Source organism: Podarcis vaucheri (assembly GCF_965113315.1).
Source record: "Podarcis vaucheri genome assembly, chromosome: 6".
NCBI classification, from domain to species: Eukaryota; Metazoa; Chordata; class Lepidosauria; order Squamata; family Lacertidae; genus Podarcis; species Podarcis vaucheri.
This window is the reverse complement of record NC_138764.1, coordinates 105358444-105384487: the sequence shown is the minus strand read 5'-3', so window position 1 is coordinate 105384487 and position 26044 is coordinate 105358444. Positions and strand designations below refer to the sequence as shown.

The window sequence follows — 26044 nt, the reverse complement described above, 5'->3', positions numbered from 1 at the left end:
CCACGGGTTAGGGGACGCAAATTACTTGCCTTGCCCCGGGTGCTGACAACCCACGCTACGCCACTGGGCGGGAGTGTCACAGAATAGAACAAAAAGAATCATTTGAGTCCCATGCATGCATTAAACTGCATGGTGTGGTTTAGGGCCACTGGTTGGCACATTTCCCCCAGCCAATCAATGGGACCACAAACCTGATAACACAGCAGAGATTTGAGAGGTCTTTTCACTGAAGGTTTTGCTTGCAATGAAGGTTGTCAGTTTTTGGAAGGATCAAACCAATGACATGAATACATGCAGAGAACTTTGCGTGCTAATAACCAGCGCGATAACAGTAGAGAAACAGGCAGGGGCCTTTCCTTGTAGAGATGTTTCACAGTGGAGCGTGGCCCTCGTATTCCCCAAAAAATGTGCAATTCAAGGTGAATGTGGAAATGGCAACTTAAATTGACAGAATATGCACAACTCGCAGACTTATAGTATAAGAGAACAAGAAGAACATACATTTAAAGAAGATTGGAAAATGTTTATTGAATATAGGGGAGATAATTGTGTACACCTGAAAATGCCAGCAGCATTAAGATAAACTCAAAAGTGTAAATAAGTTTGATGGATACAATAATGGAATACTGATTGGTATAGTTTTTTGTAAAATATGCAGGGATTTATGATATGTAAAGTGAACCATGGAAAGAGAAGAAGGGAAGTCACTGATATCGTAAGGATGTAAAATGAGAATTTTAAATTGCAAAACAGAAAATTTAATAAAAATTAGATAGCTAGATGATAGATAGAACCTTTACCAACATTTTTCCCCACTTGAGTAAGTGACAGGAGGCGTCCTTTTCAGATATTTAAAAGGGCTAAAAAGGATGTAAATGAGAAAAGCATAGTGTGACTACACTCCTACTTTAACCTACTCATTAGAATATGTACAGAGAATCCGATACGCACACACTTGCACACACAAAGGCGCACGTGTGGCGGGATCTCTCCATTGTATCAGGAATTCTGCAAAATCCTGTGGATCTCCTTGCTTATAAATCTGTGTGTGGCCAATGAGCCCGGTTCTTCGCACAAATCAAGTCTCCAGTGACTAGGAGAACGGGATTTGTCAGCCCCAGAGATCTCTCTCAGGAGCTTTTTACCGGATTACTGCTTCTTTGCACAGCAGGGGTGATGACCTGACCCAACTTTCCCAGCAGGTCTCCAGGCTCGAAGATGTGGAGTTTCTTGGGGCTGCTTGTTCTCTGCAGCCTGGTCAGCCCCTCGCAAGGAGGCCCAAAAGGACTTTCACATGGGATCGTGTCCATCGTCAGTCCGGCCACTGCTCACAAATGTAAGAATGCTTCGTGACTCATGTTTGCACTGGTTAGGCGCGAGTAGCTCCCTTTTCTGCTTGCTCCGAATCACATCCGTTGAAAACTGGTACCACCTAAACTTGTGAAAGAACCTTTTTATTGATTTCCATGGATTTTTTCAGGAAGGGGGGGTGATTTGCTGCCCGTTGCCGACACCTGCTTATTTCTTTCCTTGGCACCACCAGGGTGCAAGGCGTTTGACGGAGCAGCAGTCAGAAAGACTTAGGGGTTAAAGCCAAGAGCTTTGTGGGAGCTATGGAAAGGGGCTTGGGAGAAGAAAAAGAGTCATGTTCTGGGAAGCATCTTTCTGGGATAAGCGTCAACCACAAAGGTTAAGGAGCAGAGACCTTCAAGGCAGCCCAAGGATGCTTCAGGGAGCCGAGTTTGGTTGAGCTGGAGAAATAGGAATCCTGGAGGGGAGATAGTTTGAGTTACGAGAACAGAGGGGTTGGCATGGCGACGTTTTGAAGATCAAGGTGGAGAAATTTGTGCTGGGTGTGGTAGTGGACAGGAAGTCAATCTGGGTATTTAAGGAAGGCCATCACAGTTGTTTTGAAGAGCAGGTTTGTGAACAGAGGAGACTGAGCTGAGCTGTGATGTTCAGGTGGAGGAGCGGTGAGTTGACCTTGGCTTACAGCACATCTTGCATCTTGCTATCACTTACAGATAGGTAGCCGTGTTGGTCTGCCATAGTCAAGATAAAAAAAATCCTTCCAGTAGCACCTTAAAGACCAACTAAGTTAGTTCTTGGTATGAGCTTTCGTGTGCATGCACACTTCTTCAGATACACTGAAACAGAAGTTGCCAGATCCTTCTATATAGTGAGAAGGTGGGGAGGGGTATTACTCAGAAGGGTGGTGGGAATGGGAGATTGGCAATCTCCCATTCTCCCATTCCCACCACCCTTCTGAGTAATACCCAATCTCCCATTCCCACCACCCTTCTGAGTAATACCCCTCCCCACCTTCTCACTATATAGAAGGATCTGGCAACTTCTGTTTCAGTGTATCTGAAGAAGTGTGCATGCACACGAAAGCTCATACCAAGAACTAACTTAGTTGGTCTTTAAGGTGCTACTGGAAGGAATTTTTTTATCTTGATATCACTGTTATTCTTGACTGCTGCCAAAAGTGGCATCTACATGCTTTACAAGTGCAAAAGCCAATTTCGCAAGCATTGCAATATAAAGCTCCCTCATTCAAGTACAGTGGTACCTTGGGTTACAGATGCTTCAGGTTACAGACACTTCAGGTTACAGACTCCGCTAACCCAGAAATAGGACGTCAGGTTAAGAACTTTGCTTCAGGATGAGAACAGGAATCGCAGCGCAGCGGTGCAGCGGCAGCAGGAGGCCCCGTTAGCTAAAGTTAAGAACAGGTTAAGAACAGTTTCAGGTTAAGAACAGACCTCTGGAACGAATTAAGTTCTTAACCCGAGGTACCACTGTAGTATGCAATGAATCAAACCCACTAAAATATGCAGCAACAAAAACCCCATCTTTAAAAAAATAACAGCAATTTAAAAAAAGGTCGGGAAAGGTGTGTCATCGCCTGCTTTTAGGAACCCCAGAGTCTTTTGGGTAAAATTTAGCCGAGTTAGAATTTCTACAAATTTTTTTGCAGCTCTCTTAGCATGTCATCTGCCTAATCAGCTACGGTTGCAATCCTAGATAATTTACTGTTGAGACTGTGCCTTTCGCGTATCTTCTCCTCTGCTCCAAAGTTCACCACCCCAATCCTTCCATCACGTCATCTGCAGGGCCCTGAGCCCTGGCAAAAAAGAAACAAGATTTCTTGAACCAGTTTCCAGCATAACATTTCCTGAAAGTCATTGCAATAAGGCTGAATGGCTCATTGAACATTTACTTTGATTTACCTGGGACGCGGGTGGCGGTGTGGGTTAAACCACAGAGCCTAGGGCTTGCCGATCAGGTCGGCGGTTCGAATCCCTGTGACAGGGGGAGCTCCCGTTGCTCGGTCCCTGCTCCTGCCAACCTAGCAGTTAGAAAGCACGTCAAAGTGCAAGTAGATAAATAGGTACCGCTCTGGCAGGAAGGTAAACGGCGTTTCCGTGCGCTGCTCTGGTTCGCCAGAAATGGCTTAGTCATGCTGGCCACATGACCCGGAAGCTGTACGCTGGCTCCCTCGGCCAAAAAAACGAGATGAGCGCCGCAACCCCAGAGTCGGTCATGACTGGACCTAATGGTCAGGGGTCCCTTTACCTTTTTACCTGAGAGCACTGCTTTGGTGAGAGAAAACTGGTAGAGAAATACAATATAATGTATCTCAGTGTTCAGTAAACACCGAAAATGGTGTGTGTGTGTGTGTGTGTGTGTGTGTGTGTGTGTGTGTTTAATAGTTGCCGGGGGTGAGATAACAGACAACCCATGCCAAGCGAATTATTTTCCACCCACAAGATCCTGTGCCGTGATCCTGTTCCTGTATGTTTCAGATGTCTCCTCCGTCTTCCTTCGGAATGAGCTTCTCCAGAGCCACTTCTTGGCCATTCAGTTCCCAGATGTCCCTCACAAAGATAAGCACCCGGAAAACTGGATTAAGGAGTAAGTAAATGACGAGGCATTTGCAGCGCCATATTTCAGAGTGGAAGGGGAATCGAGGAAAAGAATCGGACCCAAAGGAGGCCTTGTGATGGTTACAAGAGGGCCTTTATCTCATTTTCTAGAACAGCGGGGAACATGCTGTGATTTTAAATATAATTCAATGTAGTTCTTGGCTGGCTTTGTTCAGGGCTCGCCAGGAATACATCTGGATTTATTTATTTCTTTTAGCATCTGACTGCTTAATCTCCTTTGGCTTTTGTTAGCCCAAACTCAAAGCCAGATGAGGTGCAAAGAGAACATGGCAGGCAAATAAAAACAAACTTTGATGCCCAAAGGAGCCAAGCCCCATCCTCCCCCCCCCAAAAAAAAAAAACAACAACAAAGAAGACAACCTCCAAGATCAAGGTGGCCAATGGGTCAATGGGTGCAAGTGGTCACTTGGCACAAGGCAATTGATGTTGTTGTTGTTTAGTCATTTAGTCATCTCTGACTCTTCATGACCCCCTGGACCAGAGCACGCCAGGCACTCCTGTCTTCCACTGCCTCCCGCAGTTTGGTCAAACTCATGCTGGTCTCTTCAAGAACACTGTCCAACCACCTCATCCTCTGTTGTCCCCTTCTCCTTGTACCCTCCATCTTTCCCAACATCAGGGTCTTTTCCAGGGAGTCTTCTCATGAGGTGGCCAAAGTCTTGGAGCCTCAGCTTCAGGATCTGTCCTTCCAGTGAGCACTCAGGGCTGATTTCCTTCAGAATGGAGAGGTTTGATCTTCTTGCAGTCCATGGGACTCTCAAGAGTCTCCTCCAGCACCAGAATTCAAAAGCATCAATTCTTCGGTGATCAGCCTTCTTTATGGTCCAGCTCTCACTTCCATACATCACTACTGGGGAAACCATAGCTTTAACTATATGGATCTTTGTTGGCAAGGTGATGTCTCTGCTTTTTAAGATGCTGTCTAGCTTTGTCACTGCTTTTCTCCCAAGAAGCAGGCACCTTTTAATTTTGTGGCTGCTGTCACCATCTGCAGTGATCATGGAGCCCAAGAAAGTAAAATCTCTCACTGCCTCCATTTCCTATCCCCAAGAGACCTCCCGGCTAAAGGAGCAAAGTGCACACATCCCTCTTTAAGCTGCATGAATCTTTTGAGAAATGTGAATTGCAGGTGCTGGGAGAACCTGCCCACACCTGGGACCCTGCAAGGCCTGGAGAAGGACTTAAAAACTCCCCCCACTCACTGCCACTTTGGTTCTTCATTTTCTTCTCTGAAGGATACCAGCGTAATTTTCTGGTGTTATTTTTACATTATAGTAAATCCTGTAAGAAGGGTTTAAACGACAGGCATGGAAATTGCAGGCTGATGTGGAAATCTGGTGAAATTAACTTAAGATTGGGGGGGGGGAATTTGGGTGAATATAAAGTTGACCAATTCATGCTTCCCTATCCCCTCGTTTTGATGCTATAGGAGATGGAGAGGAGAAAATCTGTCTCTAGATACGTTCTCCAGTTCATGCATGATTTTATAAATTTCTGTCATGTATCCTCCCTGGCAATCCTTCCCCTTCCCTTTAATTGCATGAGTTCAGTACAGTTGCACCCAAGTGCAGCAAGGCTTGCATGCTCAGTGTCAGACCTTTATTGGCATGTCAATAAAATCCCAGCCCACGCCACTCAAGGAGAAGACCTTAAGCGTTTTCAGCTGTTATGTTCACCATGGACCACTCAGAAGAGTATCATCTGCATCAGGCCAAAGGGACCGTGTAAGCCAGCATCCTGTTCTCACAGGGGCCAACCATTATGGGGAAACCTGCAAGCAGGATCCGGGCCCAAGAACAACTCTCCCTTCCTGAGGTTTCCAGAAAGTGGTACTCAGAAGCAGTGCTGCCTCCGATTGTGGAGGCGGATCAGGGCCTTTCTGGCTAGGAGCCCCCAGTAGGTCTCTCCTCCATGGCTTTGTCTCAACCTCTTTTATAGCCATCCAAGTTGGTGACAACCACTGTCTCCTGTGGGAGGAAGTTCCATAGTTTTAGTTAAACAAAAACCACCAAAGGACCACTTTCAGTGAGTTGTGGGTTGCCATTACATGGCCACTCAGAGAAGAGAATTGTTGTTGTCCTGTGACAAGACAACGGACAGGCTGCCATGACCTCTGACCTGAGAGCTTGGCACGGAGCCTACCCGAAATAAAGGATCTCTTTTACATCTTGTGTACACAAACGCTTCTCCCAAGTCCAGGCTCTTGTTGATCTCAGATATCTTAAAAGGACAAGTGAAAGGTTGAAGTGAGCGTAAAAAGAACCGTCTGGAGCTCTTTCCCCTGTTTCCGCCCTTGGGTGCAATTGAGCAATATTGCAATCCATGCCACGGAGAGGGTGTTTGCTCAGATTCCGTTTGCTCTTATGCTTTCTCAAAGGCGTCTGGTCGGTCACAGGGCGAGCAAGATGTTGGCTGGATGAGCCATTGCCCTGATCCATCCAATGTTCTTCTTATGTTCTTAAGCTCTTACCAGTTTGCAGGAGGGGGCGAATGGCAAAGCTACCACCATCACTGAATAATAATAATAATAATAATAATAATAATAATAATAATGGGCTACATTGACTCAGCCTTCTATAGGAGCTGGATCCTAACATCTGAAGGGATCCAGGTTCCTCACCACTGCTTGACCACCAGCTCCCAGCTGTAAAGTGGATTATCTCATGCTCTTGAATTTGAGTGAGCCTCCTGCATCACCACCACCCCAGCATTAGTCCTCCCCCCCCCAATATATAGTCAGCCATGGCCAACTGAATGCCCACTTCATTTCTCTCTGCTGCCTGATTTTCAATCTTCAGGTTGCATGTCGTGAGGGTCTTCACTCCATCGGTCAGTCTGGAGCTGTATGAAAAGGTAGATTCCTTAGTGTGCATCAAGGCCAGATTTCATCTCAGCGGTAAATTGTGAGTTTCACCCCTCCCCCCGCATGCTTTCCGCCTATTTCATTGCTACTGGTTGCCTTTGTTTTGGGTGGGTGGGTGGGTTGCTTCCCAAGTTAAGGCGTTCCTCTGTGGATATTGTAGGGGAGGGTCTGGAAGGCACGATTTATCACTTGCAGGGTTGAACATTTTGTTCCCCTGTTGTTGTGGTGGTTGTTGTTGTTTTAAAGTGTTCTGTCCAAGTGGCACTGCCAGTTCAGGTGGGGGTCCACAAGACTGTGACCTGGGAGCAAGCAGTCGTTAAGAAATGTGCCATCCACCGGGGACAGAAAGCCATAGGACAAGCCCCACTGGTCAGTCCAAAGGCTCATTGACCTTGACATCCTGGTTCCAACAGAAGCCTTTTCAGGATGCTCACGAACAGGGCAGGAAGGTGTTAGCTCCTTCCTGGTGTTTGTTCGCAGCCACTGGCCTTCAGAGATCTGCTACTGAACCCATAAGTCTGAGCAAAACTGATTAACACCACTGGGTGGCAATGACTTGCTGGAGCTCAGCCCTTGGACTATATATGCTTAGGTTCACCATAAGGCAGCTACCAGCTGATCATTTTAAGTAGGAGCACAGGCCAGAGGTCTCTATATAGGGCAAGCTTTGGACACAAGCCATAGAACCCCAAATACTGATGCTCTCTGCTGGATTAAAAACATAATGCTTTGCCCAGAAACACAGTGGTTTGGCTGGCGGTTAAGGAATGCAGTGGGGGAGGAATCTCACTGGGGTTCTGTTCCATGTCTTTTCGTCTCCTAGCTTTTTCGGCAAACACTTTGAGCGGATTGACATCATCCTAGACGTAGACATAAAAGCAGAAGTCAGGTTTGAGAGCTATTTCGCGGGCGGCTTCCACATCAGAATGCAAGTGTGCAGGAGTGAATTCGCAATCGCAAGGATCATCTGCCCTTCGCAGTAAGTGCTGACGCAATTCGCTCAACGTGCTCGTTCCTGCAGTTTCGTGTGCATGCTTTTGGCTGAGAGAGCTGCCAAAGTTGGTCCCGGAATCCTTTCAGGAAACCAGATCCCTTCCCAGCCGCAGCACACACTCGGCTTCACTGCCCAAAGGTGGTGTTGTGGGACCATTAAAGGATAACCATTTGAAGAAGTTTTGAGACATTCTTTATTTTGTTTCATTGCTTGCTGCTTGTCATCCTGGGCTTCTGTAGGAGGAAGAGTAAGATAGAAATGTAAAATATAACAATACAGTACAGTACTACAATATCACTAACAATACTGAAAGCATGTTTACATTCCAAGCAATGCAAAAATACCATTAGTGGCAGAAGAAGGAACTTTGCTTCTTCTGGCAGCATGACTGGAGATTAGGGCTGGGCAATATATTGATACAGTGGTACCTCTGGATGCGAACGGGATGCAACCTGCGTCTGCGCATGCGTGGGTCACGATTTGCCGCTTCTGCGCATGCACGTGATGTCATTTTGAGCATCTGCGCATGCGCGCATGGCGAAACCCAGAAGTAACGTGTTCTGTTACTTCCGGGTCTCCGCGGAGCACAACCGAAAAATGCTCAACCTGAAGCAACTTTAACCCGAGGTATGAAATCCATATTGTGATATCGGTTTAATAATTTTTGACCTGGCAATATATCATGAATCATGGTGTGTGTGTGTGCGTGCTATGTAAAATTCACAATGGGGGGGGAACCGTGAACCAGCCAGTTCTTCTCTCAGTTCCTGCAGCCCTTGGTAACTGTATTGGTCCAGGGTTAATTCTGCCTCATTCAGGGAGGCAATAAATCACAAGAGCAGGTGCCAGCAAAAATCGCAATGTGGGGAAAACACCATGCAGCCCAACTTCTCCAGTTCTTGGGAGTGTCCTACACATCTGTAAGATAAGCTTTGCACTCACCAAGAATGTGGGCTTCAGAATGAGCTTATAACAAGCTGCTGCCGTCCCAGACCCTTTCCTTCCCTCTTTCCTTACTTGCTTTTTCCTGCAGCTTGTTGGTGAATAAAGTGAGGCCCATTGTAACGACCATCCTTACAGCATCATTCCACAAGACGGTGAGTTGCAGCTCCATGGACCCTGTGTGTTTCAGCCATGAAAGAGGGTTTAATAAGTCTTGGGGATATCATAATACATATATTTGCAGATTACCAATGTAGACAAGATGCCCCTACAATGATGTCTTTGGCTGCTTTTTAAATAAAAATTAAAATGGGAGGCTCAGTCAGTTTTCCAGCTGGCATCCTGTATCAGCCATTGTTTGCTCTGTTGGAGAAGCCACAACTTGTGTATAACTGGATTGTTGTTGTTTAGTCATTTAGTCGTGTCCGACTCTTCGTGACCCCCTGGATCAGAGCACACCAGGCACTTCTGTCTTCCACTGCCTCCCGCAGTTTGCTCAAACTCATGTTAGTTGCTTTGAGAACACTGCCCAACCATCTCGTCCTCTGTCGTCCCCTTCTCCTCAGGGTCTTTTCCAGGGAGTCTTCTCTTCTCATGAGGTGGCCAAAGTCTTGGCGCCTCAGCTTCAGAATCTGTCCTTCCAGGGAGGACTCAGGGCTGATTTCCTTCAGAATGGAGAGGTTTGATCTTCTTGCAGTCCATGGGACTCTCAAGAGTCTCCTCCAGTACTACGACAATCAAAAGGGGTTGAGGATCACTCCATGGGAACTATAAGGCATAAGCGCAAAGCCTAAATTCCAAGTTAAAATGGCCAGAGAGGGAGAACAGAACCATGGACAGAGCAATAGTGGGGTCCAGTGATCGATGCAAAGAGCATGAATCCTTACTCCTGGAGACGTTTTGAAGACAACCCAGAAGCAAACAAGCTCAAGGGTGGGAAACCAAGGCTTCTCCTTTGTATTAAATTCGTTGCCTTGCATTTCAGGTGTGCAAAGCGGTGGAAGTGGTCATCAACGTTTCAGGGATCGATTTTCTATACACTGCCAATGGTGAGTTACTTTGACTAGCTGCCCAAACGTCTCTCTCCTTCGTTCTCCTTGCCAACTTCTTGAATGTTTGTTCCTCTTTCTTCTAGAAAAGGAGTCACGAAAGGCTCCTGGGCCTCAGTACTTATGGGCAGCATCAACTTCTGTTGTCAGCAGCATCAGTGCTTTATAAATGCATTGGTTAAATGCATACATTCAGCTACAAGGTCGTGGTAGATAAATAGGCATAAAGGAAACACAGATAATTTCACAAACTGCTCCCGGTGGGTGCCAAGAGGCAACACCAGTTCCTGACCCGCCCACATATACTGTATTCTTTGCATGAGAGCAGAGAGGTCGTTCTTTCACCTTGGTTTATTAATAGGGTGAAAAAGGTTCCCAAGAGCATAAAAACACAGTTTCCTATTGTTAGTCTTAACATTTGGTGTATTGGACCAATATTCAGTGGTTAAAGTAGAGTTTGCAGTACCCTGGTTCTTATGCTTTGTAAACCACTTAGAAGCCTATTTTGGAATTAAGCAATAACTCATTATTGTCATTGCTGTTAGTTTAGTTAAATTTCTCCATTGTTGCCCACTAAAAAACCCCCAAAGCAATTTCTTATTGTAAATAATAATCTGTTACAGCCAGCTGGGTCATCCAAAAGCGAACCTTCCTGGCTAAATGTGGGCACACAAGGGCCTAAAAGAGTTTCCCTGTTTTTCCTGTTATGTACAGTGATTATTCTTCATTCAACCCTACTCAGCAACAGCTCTAACTGGGGGTCAACAAAAAGAGATGTTTTGCCACTCCTTTGGAGAGGTCCAGGTGTCCCCAGATAGAATGCACTGATGATAATAATAATGATGATGATAATAATAATAATAATAATAATAATAATAATAATAATAATAATAATAATAAAATATTATTTATACACCGCCCATCTGGCTGAGTTTCCCCAGCCACTCTGGGCAGCTTCCAACAAAGTATTAAAAAACAGTGGTCTGTTAAACATTAAAAGCTTCCCTAAACAGGGCTGCCTTCAGATGTCTTCTAAAAGTCTGGTGGTTGTTGTTCTCTTTGACATCTGGTGGGAGGGCGTTCCACAGGCCAGGTGCCACCACCAAGAAGGCCCTCTGCCTGATTCCCTGTAGCCTCACTTCTTGCAGTGAGGGAACCACCAGAAGGCCCTCGGCGCTGGACCTCAGTGTCCAGACTGGACGATGGGGGTGGAGACGCTCCTTCAGGTATACTGGGCCGAGGCCATTTAGGGCTTTAAAGGTCAGCACCAACACTTTGAATTGAGCTCAGAAACGTACTGGGAGCCAATGTAGGTCTTTCAAGACCGGTGTTATATGGTCTCCGAGTCACCAGTCTAGCTGCCACATTCTGGATTAGTTGTAGTTTCCAGGTCACCTTCAAAGGCAGCCCCACATAGAGCGCTATGATCCTTTCCTTATCTTCACTCCCTGCACCATGCACTAAATACATCCCTTGTGCCAGGCAAACGAAGCGTGGTCTGTACGTGATGCCCGCGCTTAGCAGGAAATGGCTCCTTGTGAACAAGATGTAGAGCCATACCCTCGTTCTGAAGCCCGGCTATCAGCAGCTGGATACTGCAGACAACATATGGTATTGCTGGCAAGGACCTGCGCGTCTGAAACGTGCGTTTATGAGACTGTAACACCATCGCTGTGTTTTCTTCCTTGCAGTGTTTTACTCCGTGGGCACAGTGGCTACCATGCAATATCAGCTCGCCAGCCTGCCATTGATAACTTCAAACTACGTCGCGCTGGAATTCAACGTAAGGAGCGTGTGTGACTGCAAAGCCCCCCTGCCCAGGGTCTCTCTCCCCCTGAAGGGAAGCTGAGCTCCATACAAAACGTACACAGAGGAGATCCGCCTTCCACTCAGAATTAACCTAGGGAATATTCACAGCCATGGGATGTTGCGCTGGCTGCTCCCCCCACCCTGCAAAAAAGGCTCTTTTTAAAGGATTCACGGAACCGGTTTGGTCGGCGGCCGTTAGCCGTGGCAGCCAAAACCGGCCAGTTTAACTCACCAATCCCACTAGCCTGTCCTAGCACTTCTGCTAGCCCAATAAGGCTTCCTTACTCACCTGCACCCTTCCCCCACCTCCAATTGAAATGGGGTGTTGGGAGTTTTCTCTCACCAAAGCAGTGCTCTCAGGTAAAAAGGTAAAGGGACCCCTGACCATTAGGTCCAGTCATGACCGACTCTGGGGTTGTGGCGCTCATCTCGCTTTATTGGCCAAGGGAGCTGGCGTACAGCTTCCGGGTCATGTGGCCAGCAGGACTAAGCCACTTCTGGCGAACCAGAGCAGCGCACAGAAACGCCGTTGACCTTCCCGCCGGAGCGGTACCTATTTATCTACTTGCACTTTGACGTGCTTTCAAACTGCTAGGTTGGCAGGAGCAGGGACCAAGCAACGGAGCTCACCCCGTTGCGGGGATTTGAACCGCAGACCTTCTGATCGGCAAGCCCTAGGCTCTGTGGTTTAACCCACAGCGGCACCTGATAAAGTGATAAAGGCTACCATTATTTTGAGTAACACCACTGTGCTTTTTGGCTCTTTCTCCAACCGCTTTCCAGATGATCATCCGAACTGGGGGACGATACATTACCCTCCCTGTCGGCGCAGGGCCTGTCACCCTCCCTGTCTTGCATCACCATGGCTTCTGCTTAGGGATGTCTCAGGCCAGCCTGGACGCCATCCTCATGGTTCTGATCCAGATCCGCGTGCAAGAGTTCATTTCCACCCCGGAAGTGGTGAGTGGCAGCACGTCAGGTAGAAGGGTTGCAAATTTCTATGCTTGGCTCATCAAAATTTGCAGGTGGAGGCAGAGACTGAGTCATGTGACCCCAGCACCCAGCTAGCCTTTCGCCTTTGGGTGCAGAAGAGGACGCTTAGCTTTTATTTATTTTTCTAATCATTTTTATTTGATTTTACAAATACAAAATTATAACAGTCCAAACGTATTTCCATAGATGGATAGATAGAGATAGATAGATAGATAGATAGATAGATAGATAGATAGATAGATGATAGATAGATAGATGATAGATAGATAGATGATAGATAGATAGATAGATAGATAGATAGATAGATAGATAGATAGATAGATAGATAGATGATAGATAGATAGATAGATAGATGATAGATGATAGATAGATAGATAGATAGATAGATAGATATAGATGATAGATAGATAGATAGATAGATAGATAGATAGATAGATAGATAGATAGATGATGATAGATAGATAGATGATAGATAGATAGATAGATAGATAGATAGATAGATAGATAGATAGATAGATAGATAGATGATAGATAGATAGATGATAGATAGATAGATAGATAGATAGATAGATAGATGATAGATAGATGATAGATAGATGATAGATAGATAGATAGATGATAGATAGATAGATAGATAGATAGATAGATAGATGATAGATAGATAGATAGATGATAGATAGATAGATAGATAGATAGATAGATAGATAGATAGATGATAGATAGATAGAGATAGATTAGATAGATGATAGATAGATAGATAGATAGATAGATAGATAGATAGACAGACAGATAATTTATTACCGTTGGAGACCAGCTTATAAAACACACTTGGGGGTACATTCCCAGAAAGAAAACATACAGTTAAAACAATGTACAACAATAAATTTAAAACTTATAAATGCGATAAGCATACAGACACTTAAAACTTTAAGATATTCCATATATAGAGATTACTCTGAATCTCGCGACTTCCCCCCATCTCCTCCGTGGGTCTTATTATCAACATTTACAACTGCATATTATTCCATAATCTATATTCTACATCAATCCACATTATCCATGGTATTTGTTACATTACAAGAGAGATCAAAATTCTGCTGATGTTTCCATCTGCTTGCAGTGGTCTCTTAAATAACTTAAAAATTATCCCCATCTTTTTTTTAAGTTATAATAATAAATAATAAACCTTTATTGTCACTACACCACCTGTGTGCAGTGAAATTAAACAAGCCCCCCCCCCCATACACTCAGTCTTGTTCGCGCTCTGTGTGCTTGTCGGAATTCAATTGCACCACTATTTATTTATTTTTTAATGTTTTTGTCCTCTTGGTTCCTGCGTTTTCCAGTCAGTTTTGCCATTTCGGCGTAGTCCATCAGCTTAACTTGCCATTCCTCTCTGGTAGCGACTTTGCCTTCTTTTCATCTGAGTGGCTGTTGTCCCATACATAAAAAGTCTTTTCTGATCTTTTGGCGTGTCGGTACCTAAAATTCCTAACAAAAACGCTTCTGGGTTTTTAACAAAAGTTATTTTAAACATTTTTAGTAGAGGACGCTTATCTATCCTGCCGTCAATGTTTAGGCATGTTTCAGTTGACAGTGCAGTAGCTTTTTTTAAAAAAAAAAGATTTCATTTATTTATTCACTAAATTTATATCCCTCCCTTCCACCAAAGGAGCCCAGGGAGGTAAACATGCTGATGTTACAACATTATAGTCAAAACATCTCAACACAGTTAAACGCTTTCCGCCATTGGATGGCTGGGTATAAAAGAATAAGGAGAGGCCTTGTGTCACCCTTCATCGCAGAAAGCCAAATGGATTCAGCTGTTCCTTCTGCTATGTCCTTAGGGAAGGGCATTCTGACACGTCAGAGCACCCCATGAACTGCCTTGCATGGTGGAGGGTCAAACTGAGAGGGTCTTTGCAGTGCAACAATGACCCACTTAATTTAAATGAAGCTATAATAATAATAATAATAATAATAATAATAATAATAATAATTTATACACCTGCCCATCTGGCTGTGTCTCCCCAGCCCCCCAGGCGGCTTCCAACAGAATATTAAAATACAATAACCTATTAAACATTAAAAGCTTTCCTAAACAGGGCTGCCTTCAGATATCTTCTAAAAGTCTGGTAGTTGTTCTTCTCTTTGACATCTGGTGGGAGGGCTTTCCACAGGGCGGGTGCCACTAGCGAGAAGGCCCTCTGCCTGGTTCCCTGTAGCCTCACTTCTTGCAATGAGGGAACCACCAGAAGGCCCTCGGTGCTGGACCTCAATGTCCAGACTGGACGATGGGGGTGGAGACGCTCCTTCAGGTATACTGGCCCGAGGCTGTTTAGGGCTTTCAAGGTCAGCACCAACACTTTGAATTGTGCTTGGAAACGTACTGGGAGCCAATTTAGGTCTTTCAAGCCTGGTGTTATGTGGTCTTGGTGGCCGCTCCCAGTCACCAGTCTAGCTGCCGCTTTCTGGATTAGTTGTAGTTTCTGGGTCACCTTCAAGGTAGCCCCACATGGAGTGCACTGCAAGAGTCCAAGCGGGAGATAACCAGAGCATGCACCACTCTGGTGAGGCAGTCCGCAGGTAGATAGGGTCTCAGCCTACGTACCAGATGGAGCTGGTAAACAGCTGCCCTGGACACAGAATTGACCTGTGCCTCCATGGACAGCTGTGAGTCCAAAATGACTCCCAGGCTGTGCATCTGGTCCTTCAGGGGCACATTTACCCCATTCAGGACCAGGGAGTCCTCCACATCTGCCCGCCTCCTGTCCCCCAAAAACAGTACTTCTGTCTTTTAAAAAGTTCTTCCATTTTCAACGCAACGCCATTTTGTGCCAACAGTTCTCCGCTGCCAGCGAGCTGACGACCGTCATTGCGTCTCTTCTGTCACATCAAAAGGTGAGCGGGTGTTTGCTTTTAAGAAGTGTGTGCCTTGTTTTATCTTCAAAAGCCACACCGTCGATAAGGATAGCGATAAAAACCACCGAAGGAAAAACAAAAAAAGCACAGCAAAGCAAGGTGGCAGCAAATCACCCTTAGCAGGAAAAATGCAACAAAAACATTTATTTAGGAAACTGTGGAGGAGTTCATAAAGGGCACAGCAGCCCTGTCACAAGCAGCGGGGGCGGGGGCAGAAAATGTGCAAAAAGCCCCCAGCAAAAAGAATCAAAGGCTTGTTGAAGCAGACAAGTCTTTGGCCGGGCATCTAAAAAGGGAAAGTATTGCTGCAGACAGCTGTGGTTGGTGCAATGTGAGACTTGCAGGCGGAAGGCAAGGAGGCCAACAGTAGGGGGAGCCAGAGCCACAGAGAAGCAGAGCCAATGCCCCCCCATCTTCCTTTTCCCAGCTGAGTTCTGCTGAGGCCAAGGAAGAGCAGGAAACTAGGCAATCACCGGCCCTCCAGATGTTTGGGACTACAATTCCATTATCCCTGACCACTGGTCCTGTTAGCTAGGGATGATGGGAATTTTAGTTCCAAACAGAGGGCCGGAGTTTGCCTCTGCCTGCCCTAGACCAGGGTTTCCCAAACTTGGGTCTCTGGCTGTTTTTGGACTACAACTCCCATCATCCCTAGCTAGCAGGACCAGTGGTCAGGGATGATGGGAACTGTAGTCCAAAGACCTGGGAACCTAAGTTTGGGAAACCCTGCCCTAGACTGGTTATAAGTTAGGGAGGCAGGCAATTGGGGGCAGGCTGATGTTTGTGGGGCGGTGCCCTATTTGCCTTAATGAACCAGCCTCCACCAGCTGCAGGTCTGAGGGACCTTGGGGAAAAGATCCTCCGATGGGGTGCCCCAGTGACTCGCCGCAACCACATGCCCACGTACAGGCATCTTTTATTTCCGTCTGTTGGTCCAATTTGTCCATCACTTTTTCTTGCCCAGCAAAGCAACTTACAGCCAAACAAACAGATAATAAGCCCCACACAGATACGTTAAAACCAGGAGAGAGAAACGCATCAAAAATATCCTTTCTGCCTGCACCCTTCACAGTGCCCCAAGTGTCCGCTGAAGGCGCCGCTGAAAATCACCATCTCTTTGGTCGGGATCCGGAGGATTATCCTGGAGCCCAAGAGAGCCGTCATTGAGCTTTCCGTCGAGATTGCCTTGTTGGCGAAAGGTCCGTCCGGGTCCCTCGTTGGGCTCTTTGTCATGAAGGCTGTAAGTGTTGGAATCAAGCTGTGTGGCTTGGCTTTCAAGTCCAGGGAATGGCAGGGAGGAAGGACTTTTCCAGTCTCCCCACCATCTGAGACGTTTTCCTCCCCCCTTGTCTGATTGCAGAACTTAAAACTGAGTGTCCATGCCTCTGTTTTCGGCGGCAGACTGTTCTTCACTACGAAACTGACCAGGTATCTTGCCTCACTGTTGCACGATCGCTTAGTCTCAGGGAGTCGAAGCAGAGCAGGGGTGGACTTCTTTGGAAGGGGCCATTAGAATATTGTTCTCTATATGATCCCAAAAACTGTTTAAGGCGAGCTTTTTCCAGAGGGTTGAGGTTTTTCACCAGCCAGAAGAACAAGGCTTTTTCTTGCTTAAATGTTACGGCGCAAATGGGACTCTCGTTGGAATGTCTAGTTTGGGCAATAAAGATAAGAGCAAGCTTGAATGGGCCCCAGTCGGGAGGAGTAAAATGCAGGAGACAAAGCCCCATCTTATTGCTATCAGTATAAATCACATGTTTCACATTTGAACACGTGTTGAGGCTCATGGCGCGGAGAGGCTGGTGCAGGAAGGAAAGGGGGGGACAAGCCCATGTAAGGACATAGGAAGTTGCCATAACTTTCGGTTTACAAGAAATCAGGTGGCTTACAGGAGATCAGGTGGTATTCTATTCTGCAAATCTATATAAAGGGGGCGCACCCTGACTACTGTGTGCAGGTTGCGTACTGATCGACCTGTACCTTTGTTTTGCATATGCACTTCAAATAAATATCCTGTTAATAACCTGCAAGGACGTTTTGCCGCTTTGTGTGAATCTGTGCTTCGGGGACCCAATAGCAGATATGTGTGGTCCTTCAATAGAGTAGACTTCCAAAACCTGGTGCCCTCCATATCTTTTGTACTATAGCTCCCGTCGGCTGCAGTCAGACTCTGCTGCTGTGCGGTTGAGCTTGGAGTGAAAAAAGCCCAACAGTCTTGTCCAGAACAGAAAGCAACCCTGACCCGGAACCAGAAGCCTTTATAAGGCTCAAGGGATATCACCTTACTTACTCTGGTCTATTGGGATAAAGAGCCTTAATAATAATAATAATAATAATAATAATAATAATAATAATAATAATTTATTATTTATACCCCGCCCATCTGGCTGGGCTTCCCCAGCCGCTCTGGCTGGGCTTCCAAAAAAAAATATTAAAATACAATAGTCTATTAAACATTAAAAGCTTCCCTAAACAGGGCTGCCTTCAGATGTCTTCTAAAAGACTGGTAGTTGTTTGTCTCTTTGGCATCTGGTGGGAGGGCGTTCCACAGGACGGGTGCCACCACCGAGAAGGCCCTCTGCCTGGTTCCCTGTAACTTGGCTTCTCGCAGTGAGGGAACCGCCAGAAGGCCCTCGGATCTGGACCTCAGTGTCTGGGCAGAACGATGGGGGTGGAGACACTCCTTCAGATATACTGGGCCGAGGCCGTTTAGGGCTTTAAAGGTCAGCACCAACACTTTGAATTGTGCTCGGAAACTTACTGGGAGCCAATGTAGGTCTTTCAGGACAGGTGTTATATGGTCTCGGCGGCGGCTCCCAGTCACCAGTCTAGCTGCCGCATTCTGGATTAGTTGCCTGTGTGGCTGGGCGTCCAGCAGTTCCCTATTTTGGCCAGTCCTGGGAGGCAGCATGACGTGAATTGCCACGTCCATCCTTTCTTTTGGGATGTAACTGGCTCACTTGGGTCCACCGTCATGTCTCCCTTGACCCTTATGTACAAATTCTTCTTTCCACAGTCTTGAGCTGCTCCTGGTTTCTTCCCAAGTTGGACCTGTTAACGTAAGCTCTTTTCCATTTAGTGATTGACCGAATTGATTTGACACCTTGATTGCACCTTCCACAGGGACAAGAATTGCTTACAGTATTAAAGGAGCAGAAATAGAGACACAGCTAGCTAGACAGAGAGACAGATAGACAGAACAATCTGACACGCAAACATTTGCTTAAATAGGGCCCCCCTAGAACAGGCATAGGCAAACTCAGCCCTCCAGATGTTTTTGGGACTACAACTCCCATCATCCCTGACCACTGGTCCTGTTAGCTGGGGATGATGGGAGTTGTAGTCCCAAAGCATCTGGAGGGCTGAGTTTGCCTATGCCTGTTCTAGAAGCTTCATCTTGGCCATGGGAAGCCAGGCAAAACAGGGAGGTGGAGCAGTGTTTGTGGAAGGGAGATGAAGTTTGGCTCCAGAGAGCCTCAGGGGGGTAGGGGCAGGTCTCTGACTCAGGAGAGGGGGCCAGTGATTTGTAGGGAAGTGTACCAGCCAGGAGACAAGAGTCGGAGGCAGAGGAAGCTTCAGGGCTAGAAGGTGGGGCACAGGATGGGTCAGAAGAGGAGGAGGAAGCAGGTCAGGCAAGTGAAGGGCCAGGTGCTTCCCCTTCCCCCCTCTCCTGCACCACAGTATCCCAGAACCAGGAGGGGGCTGAAGAGGGAGGAGCAGAGGCAGTTTCCATGCAGGCATAGTCTCTGGCTGCATGCACACAGTCCTTTGGGGGGAGGTACATAAACTGGTGGGGGGGGTGGTCTACTGTTGCTGCAAATGCCCCGAGAGTGCAAACCTGGGAATAGCTGCCTAAATGCTAAACTGGTGTGGGTGGGTATTCAGAGCCAAAGAAGCGACTGCTAAGCTGCGGATGGAAAGGATCCTGACTCTGAATGCATTCCACTGGAGGACCCTTTTTTGCTGCTGTGCAATTGACACAATCTTCTCTAGATCGTACTTCCTGGAGAGATGTTGATTATGGAAGCATTGCAAACCACTCGAGACTTAAATCCTCCATGGGGATCTATCAACTCATCTCACAAGAAGCAGTTGTTGAGGAGGTCATTTGCACTGACAGAAAGCAAACAGCCCCAGCCCATGCACCTCGGTTAAAATGCCCCCCTTGAGCCGGATCCAGTCTGAATCCCCCTTGTGATGGCGCATACATCCTCTGCCAGTTTGATTCCTAGATCACTGCCGCCGCTGTTCTGTCTTACAGGTCTCTGTCCTCGTGAAGTTGATGAAGTTGCTTATAGCAGAAACGTTTGTGCCACAAGTCAACGGTAAGGCAACTCAAGTCCCATCTCTGGCACACCCTCTATACATGAAAAGCCCTCTCACACTTCCACATGCGCTGTGCCTAGAAAGAACGGGTCCAAGTAGCTTTCCCTGTCCTGCTCCTTTTCCAGGGAAAACCCACCTAGCTCTAAATCAGAGCAAATGGCAATCTGGAGAAAATTCAAATAGCTGTTTGCTCTGATGGAGCACTAAAGAGCAGTTTTCCTTGGAGAAAGCAGCTGGAAGTACAGATAAGCTCTAATACTGATCTCGACCTTCCCATGTTCATAGAGCCACAACTGCAACACCGATGCATAAGAGCGTTTAGATTCTCCATTTTTGGTTTTTTATATATATAATTTTTTTATTAGTTTTTTTAACACACCATTTTCAACAGTAATTAAACATATTTTTACATCTTATTCAATTTTTTTAACTTCCATCAGTCCTGTCTGAAAATTTTCCAATGTCAGCTCTTAGTATACATTTCTTTTTCCCCCTGTTACGTTTAAAACTCAGAAACCAATATCTCTATTCTTTATCTACTTTGTAGCACTTCATATATTCCTCTTTACAAAACTTCTTGTAGTCCTACTAGCGTAATTTGTTGGTTACAATTGCTTTTCAAATAATTCATATACTTCTTCCAATCTTCTGTAAATCTCTGGTCCCGCAGGTTTCGAATCCTTCCTGTCATTTTGTCCAATTCTGCATAGTCCATTAATTTTGTCTGCCATTCTTCTTTCGTCGGAATTTCTTCTTGTTTCCATTTCTGGGCTAACAATACTATTGCCGCAGTTGTTGCAGATAAAAACAATTTAACATCTTGCCTATCAATATCCTGGCCTATAATACCAAGTAAAAATGCTTCTGGTTTTTTAAAAAATCTGTTTTCCATTTTTGTTGGTGCGTTTCTTTGTATGTGGATTTGGATGGTGCTTTGTACACCTCCTTTCGGTAATTCCTGCAGCCCAACTGGTGCCAAAGGTCTTGTTTTGCTTCCCTTTAGACCACATCAGTGAGGCTGAGAGGGCGGTCTTGTTGTGTGAGCATCCCAGGACCTCCGGGGACACTGCCCAGGCTTGTGCCCCGGTGTGCTGGGCCCAGGGGTAACCCGAGTAATGCGGTCCAGGTCCGGTCCCGAATCCAAGGGTTCCGCGAAGAGCCAGTTAAACAGGGCCAAGGCAGGACACGAGGCAGGAAACCAGGCGAGGTCAGGCACAGGATCACAGGCAGGATCAGGCAAACAGCAACATTGCTCCCGCAACCTGGGGCGGGGTCCAGCAGCCTTTTATCTCTGTCTGGGCGGTCCTGATCCCCCAGTGACTCACCTCCCTGTCTCGCCCGAAGGCGAGCACTCCTCCTGCAAGTACTCAGGTCTCTCCTTCTCTCAGACCTGAGTCTCTGCAGCTCGGGAGACGTTGGTGGGTTACTAGACCCAGAGGCCGCCTCAGCCTCCCCTGACCCAACCGGTAGTGGAGCAGCTGAAAGTGATGGCCCAGCTGAAGGCAACAAGGTCATCCCCGCATCTGGAGCCAGGGCAGGATCAGGCCCCTGACTCAGCCCAGCTGGTGCCTGCTGCAGGGGAACCTGTGTGGACTGGGGCTCTTCAGAATCAGGCCCCAGACTAGGTTCAGATGCCACCTGAGGCAAAGGATCCGGTGCAGACTGAGACTCCTCTGGGTCTGAGTCTGAGTCCGAGCCCAAGTCCCAGGCCATCACACCCAGGGAGGTCACTTCAGTGTTGCTAATGCAGCGGTTTGACTTGCCTAGGCCAATGAAAAGTTTTGGGAATGTTAGTCTAGACTATGGCTCAGACATGACCAAAAGAAAATGCTCCTCTCTGCTCTTCTTTGCTATGGTGCTTATTCTGGTTGCTTTTTTCAGAGTGCCTGGACGTTGGGATCCCTCTGCCTCCAGTGCTGCACATTCGCTGGAATTATCCAGTGATTCACTTTACGCAGGTAAGTCTGCCAGTGGTACCTTCCTTCCAGCCACGCATCCAAACATGTCTGGGCTCTCTGCTCCATATTCTCCCCATTAACAAATGCCACACGTAAGATGCTTTCCCATGAATTTCCACATGCTAGGACTACTGGACCAGCCAAATAATCTGCTTTCCAGGAGAAATATTCCTTATATATAACTTCCCTAGTGGACCGTGTTCTCTACAGTGTAGCCCTGATTCAGCTCTAGCTGTGGTAAACTATGAGTAAGAACTAGTGGCTCTGGATGGAGATGCATATCCCATAAGAATAACATAAGATGGAGGTTAACAGATTGAGGTTGAATCCTGACAAGACAAAAGTACAGTGGACACTCGGGTTGCGAACGTGATCCGTTCGGGAAGCACGTTCGCAACCTGCAGTGTTTGTAATCTGCAGTGCCATGTCTGCACATTTGCAGGTTGCGATTCGGCACTTCTGTGCATGCGCAAAGCGTGTTTTAGCACTTCTGCGCATGCGCAAGTGCCAAAACCTTGAAGTAACCCGTTCCAGTACTTCTGGGTTTGGTGCGGTGCGCAACCCGAAATCGCACAACCCGAAGCATCTGTAACCCGAGGTATGACTGTACTGTTTTGGGGGGACAGGGGGCGGGCAGGTGTGGGGGACTCCCTGGTTCTGAATAGGGTAACTGTGCCTCTGAAGGACCAGGTGCGCAGCCTGGGAGTCATTTTGGACTCACAGCTGTCCATGGAGGCACAGGTCAATTCTGTGTCCAGGGCAGCTGTCTGCCAGCTCCATCTGGTATGCAGGATGAGCCCCTTCCTGCCCGCAGACTGTCTCACCAGAGTGGTGCATGCTCTGGTTATCTCCCGCTTGGACTACTGCAATGCGCTCTACGTGGGGCTACCTGTGAAGGTGACCTGGAAACGGCAATTAATCCAGAATGCGGCAGCTAGACTGGTGACTTGGAGCGGCGGCCAAGACCACATAACACTGGCCTTGAAAGACCTACATTGGCTCCCAGTATGTTTCCATACTAGTCCAGCAGCCTGTTCTCACAGCAGCCAACCCAGCAGACAGCAGGATCCAAGCACAAATGCAGTCTCTGCACTTGTGCAATTCCTGCTGCAATTCCCAGAAATTCCCAGCAGGAGGACTTTAAATAAAATTACAAACTGATGTGGATAGCTGATTGGGAAAATGGAGAGGAATTGAAAATGGATAGATTCTTCTATCCCTAGTTTCCATGGGCTGGAATGCAGAGAGAAGGCATGAAGACTCCTGGATCTTCTGCTCTTCACTGCTTAGAGCTTCCTCCAGCACTCAACTTCTTCCTAAATTATGTAGACCTGTCCTAATACGATCCCCACCATTTATTTATGGGAGTTGTTGTTTAGTCGTTTAGTCATGTCCGACTCTTCGTGACCCCCTGGACCAGAGCACACCAGGCCCTCCTGTCTTCCACTGCCTCCCGCAGCTTGGTCAAACTCATGTTGGTATCTTCAAGAACACTGTCCAACCATCTCGTCCTCTGTCGTCCCCTTCTCCTTGTGCCCTCCATCTTTCCCAACATCAGGGTCTTTCTCAGGGAGTCTTCTCTTCTCCTGAGGTGGCCAAAGTCTTGGAGCCTCAGCTGCAGGATCTGTCCTTCCAGTGAGCACTCAGGGCTGATTCCCTTAAGAATGGGGAGGTTTGATCTTCTTGCAGTCCATGGGACTCTCAAGAGTCTCCTTCAGCACCAGAATTCAAAAGCATCCATTCTTCGGCAATCAGCCTTCTTTATGGTCCAGCTCTCACTTCCATACATCACTACTGGGAAAACCATAGCTTTAACTATACGAATCTTTGTTGGCAAGGTGATGTCTCTGCTTCTTAGGATGCTGTCTAGGTTTGTCATTGCTTTTCTTCCCAAGAGAAAATGCTTTTCTCCCAGATGTCACCATCTGTTATTTATGGGCAACAATGAGCTAAACCTTTCACTTTTCCAACGTCTGCAGGGGATGCTGGCATTGTGTGTGTGAGATGGCCAAGGGGACCTCGCATCCGAAGACATTCCACCTGGTTTCGGCTGCGGCAGAAAGTCAAGAGGGATATCTTAGCAAGAAAGAAGAACCTATACCTATCTTATCCTTTGTTTTCCTAACTGTGAACCGCCCTGAGACCCCCGGGTATAGGGCAGTATATAAATTATAATAATAATAATAAAAACAACAATAACATTTTGCACTTTGTTTCCTGCCTGTGGTCAAGTTGAGGGTGATTTGCACAAATGCTAGATGCTAGGAGCAGGGCACTCTCAAATAGGAGGCAGGAGTCTTTGCATAGTCTGTAGGTGGTTAGGCCTTGGGTGTTTTCCATTAACGGGAAAGATGGATACAAAAAATAATATTAGAAAGGTAAGAGTGGACTCTTAAGTTTGGCATTGCAAACCCATGCTGAATTTTAGCATGAGTCTAGGTCTGAATGTGCTTCAGTGTGCTTCAGGGAGCCAGTGTGGTGTAGTGGTTCAGAGCGGTGGACTCGTAATCTGGTGAACCGGGTTCGATTCCCCGCTCCTCCACATGCAGCTGCTGGGTGACCTTGGGCTAGTCACACTTCTTTGAAGTCTCTCAGTCTCACTCACCTCACAGAGTGAGGAGATTGTTAGTCGCTTTGAGACTCCTTAGGGTAGCGATAAAGCAGGATATCAAATCCAAACTCTTCTTCTTCTCTGTGTTAGGCTGCGGGTCGAATGCAAAGGAGCAGAAGCGTAAAACACAGAAGACCAGGTAGCTCAATTATTCCAGATTGCAGGTGAAAGATCTCACATCTTAGAGCTCTCCTATGGAAACAGAGCATCTCCCTAGGCCAGTGTTTCCCAAACTTTTTTGGGCAACGGCACACCTGTTTACTGAAAAAAAATCTCGCGGCACACCACCATTAAAGCCCCGCCCCGTGACGTCAGCGCGCAGCGTCACGCCGGGAGGGACGCACGAAAGTGAAAGTTTTTTCCCTCCCCCTTGCCGGGGAACCTCCAAGCTTTGGGGGTGGGAGGAGGCAGCAGAGCGAGGGACTGAGGGATGGCGGCAACTGAGGCGGCGGCGGCTGTTGTGGTGGTGGCAGCGATAGCGGGCGGAGGAGGGGGCGGCGGCGGGGCTTGAGGAGCCGTCGCCGGGAGTTGCTGCTGCTGTTGTTGCTGCTGCTGCCCGGACATGCCGGCCTCCTCCTCCTCCGCTGTCTCGCGCTCCTCCCTTTTGCACGCGCTGCCCCGCCGCTCGGCACCACCACCGCGGAGCCGCCCCCGGCTCGACGCGGATCCTCGCCGCCGCTGCCTCTCACCGCCCGACTCGCCCGCCTCCCTCCCACGGCACACCAGCCAATGTCTCACGGCACAGTAGTGTGCCGCGGAACACCGGTTGGGAAACACTGCCCTAGGCGTAGAAAGCTAGCAGATTGAAACGAAGAGTTCAGCATAGGCTTCTTCTTGGCATGCTACATTTCTGTGTGCAGGGAGGGAGGCACAATTTGGGGGGGCATTCAAACATGCAAGCCTCCCCCTGAGGTATGACCTTCACCACTCCACTCTATGAATCAGAGGAATCGCCCCAGAGGGAAAAAACAATAGTTTGATAAGCACAGTTTTCAAATGACCTTATTCAAAGGCACTGTTAAACTTCATGCCCAAAGGCACACTTCTCCACTGCCTCCCGAGATAGACAGGTGTCAGCTAAGGTTTCCTGTCCCACAGTCACCCGTACAATTTAGGTGCTTTTTAAGCTTTGAGCACTGGATTGTGGGTGATATTCTACGCTCATGGTGTCTCTCTTCACAATAAAACTTCTTCGCTTTTCTCAACGGCCAGAGAGTGTTTCTGTTTTGTGATGCTGCCCCTCATCCTTGCGACTGCTTTGGCTCCTTTGGCCACAACCAGAAACAGCCGCTCCATTCAGTATTTCAGGGCTGATATCCATAAAACATCAAGGCAACGACTGCTGTGGGCCCCTGCGGAGAGTTACTCTCCCGGCTATGGGCTCCAGGGGGGTATTAAACCATAAACGCCCTTCACTATTACGTAACTAATGTCGTCATTTACACAGCAACTCTTTGCATCACTGTCTGGCACAAGGGCTGCTGTAAGCAAAGACGAAGGGGAAAGATGCTGGAATTAGAGTGGAAGGAGACCCAGGGGAGGAGGCGGTTGTGATGCCCCTAAAACACCTGGAAAATAAAAATGCCACCGTGTGCTTTTTAAAAGTAAGGAGGGAGCAGCATGTGGA

At 47.3% G+C, this 26044-nt stretch overlaps 1 protein-coding gene across 1 annotated transcript; it reads left to right on the top strand.

Moving 5' to 3' along the window:
• Positions 1 to 1218: 1218 nt before the first annotated feature.
• On the top strand, positions 1219 to 24630 carry LOC309534702 (BPI fold-containing family B member 4-like; the record flags this gene model as incomplete). Its single annotated transcript, XM_082227009.1, has 15 exons — positions 1219 to 1336; positions 3810 to 3918; positions 6749 to 6853; positions 7637 to 7792; positions 8841 to 8904; positions 9735 to 9798; positions 11490 to 11581; positions 12391 to 12567; positions 15445 to 15501; positions 16595 to 16762; positions 16883 to 16950; positions 18539 to 18581; positions 19784 to 19847; positions 21730 to 21806; positions 23786 to 24630. The coding sequence occupies 15 exons, from the start codon at positions 1219 to 1221 to the stop codon at positions 23807 to 23809; spliced, it is 1386 nt and encodes a 461-aa protein (XP_082083135.1). The 3' UTR covers positions 23810 to 24630.
• Positions 24631 to 26044: the final 1414 nt, after the last annotated feature.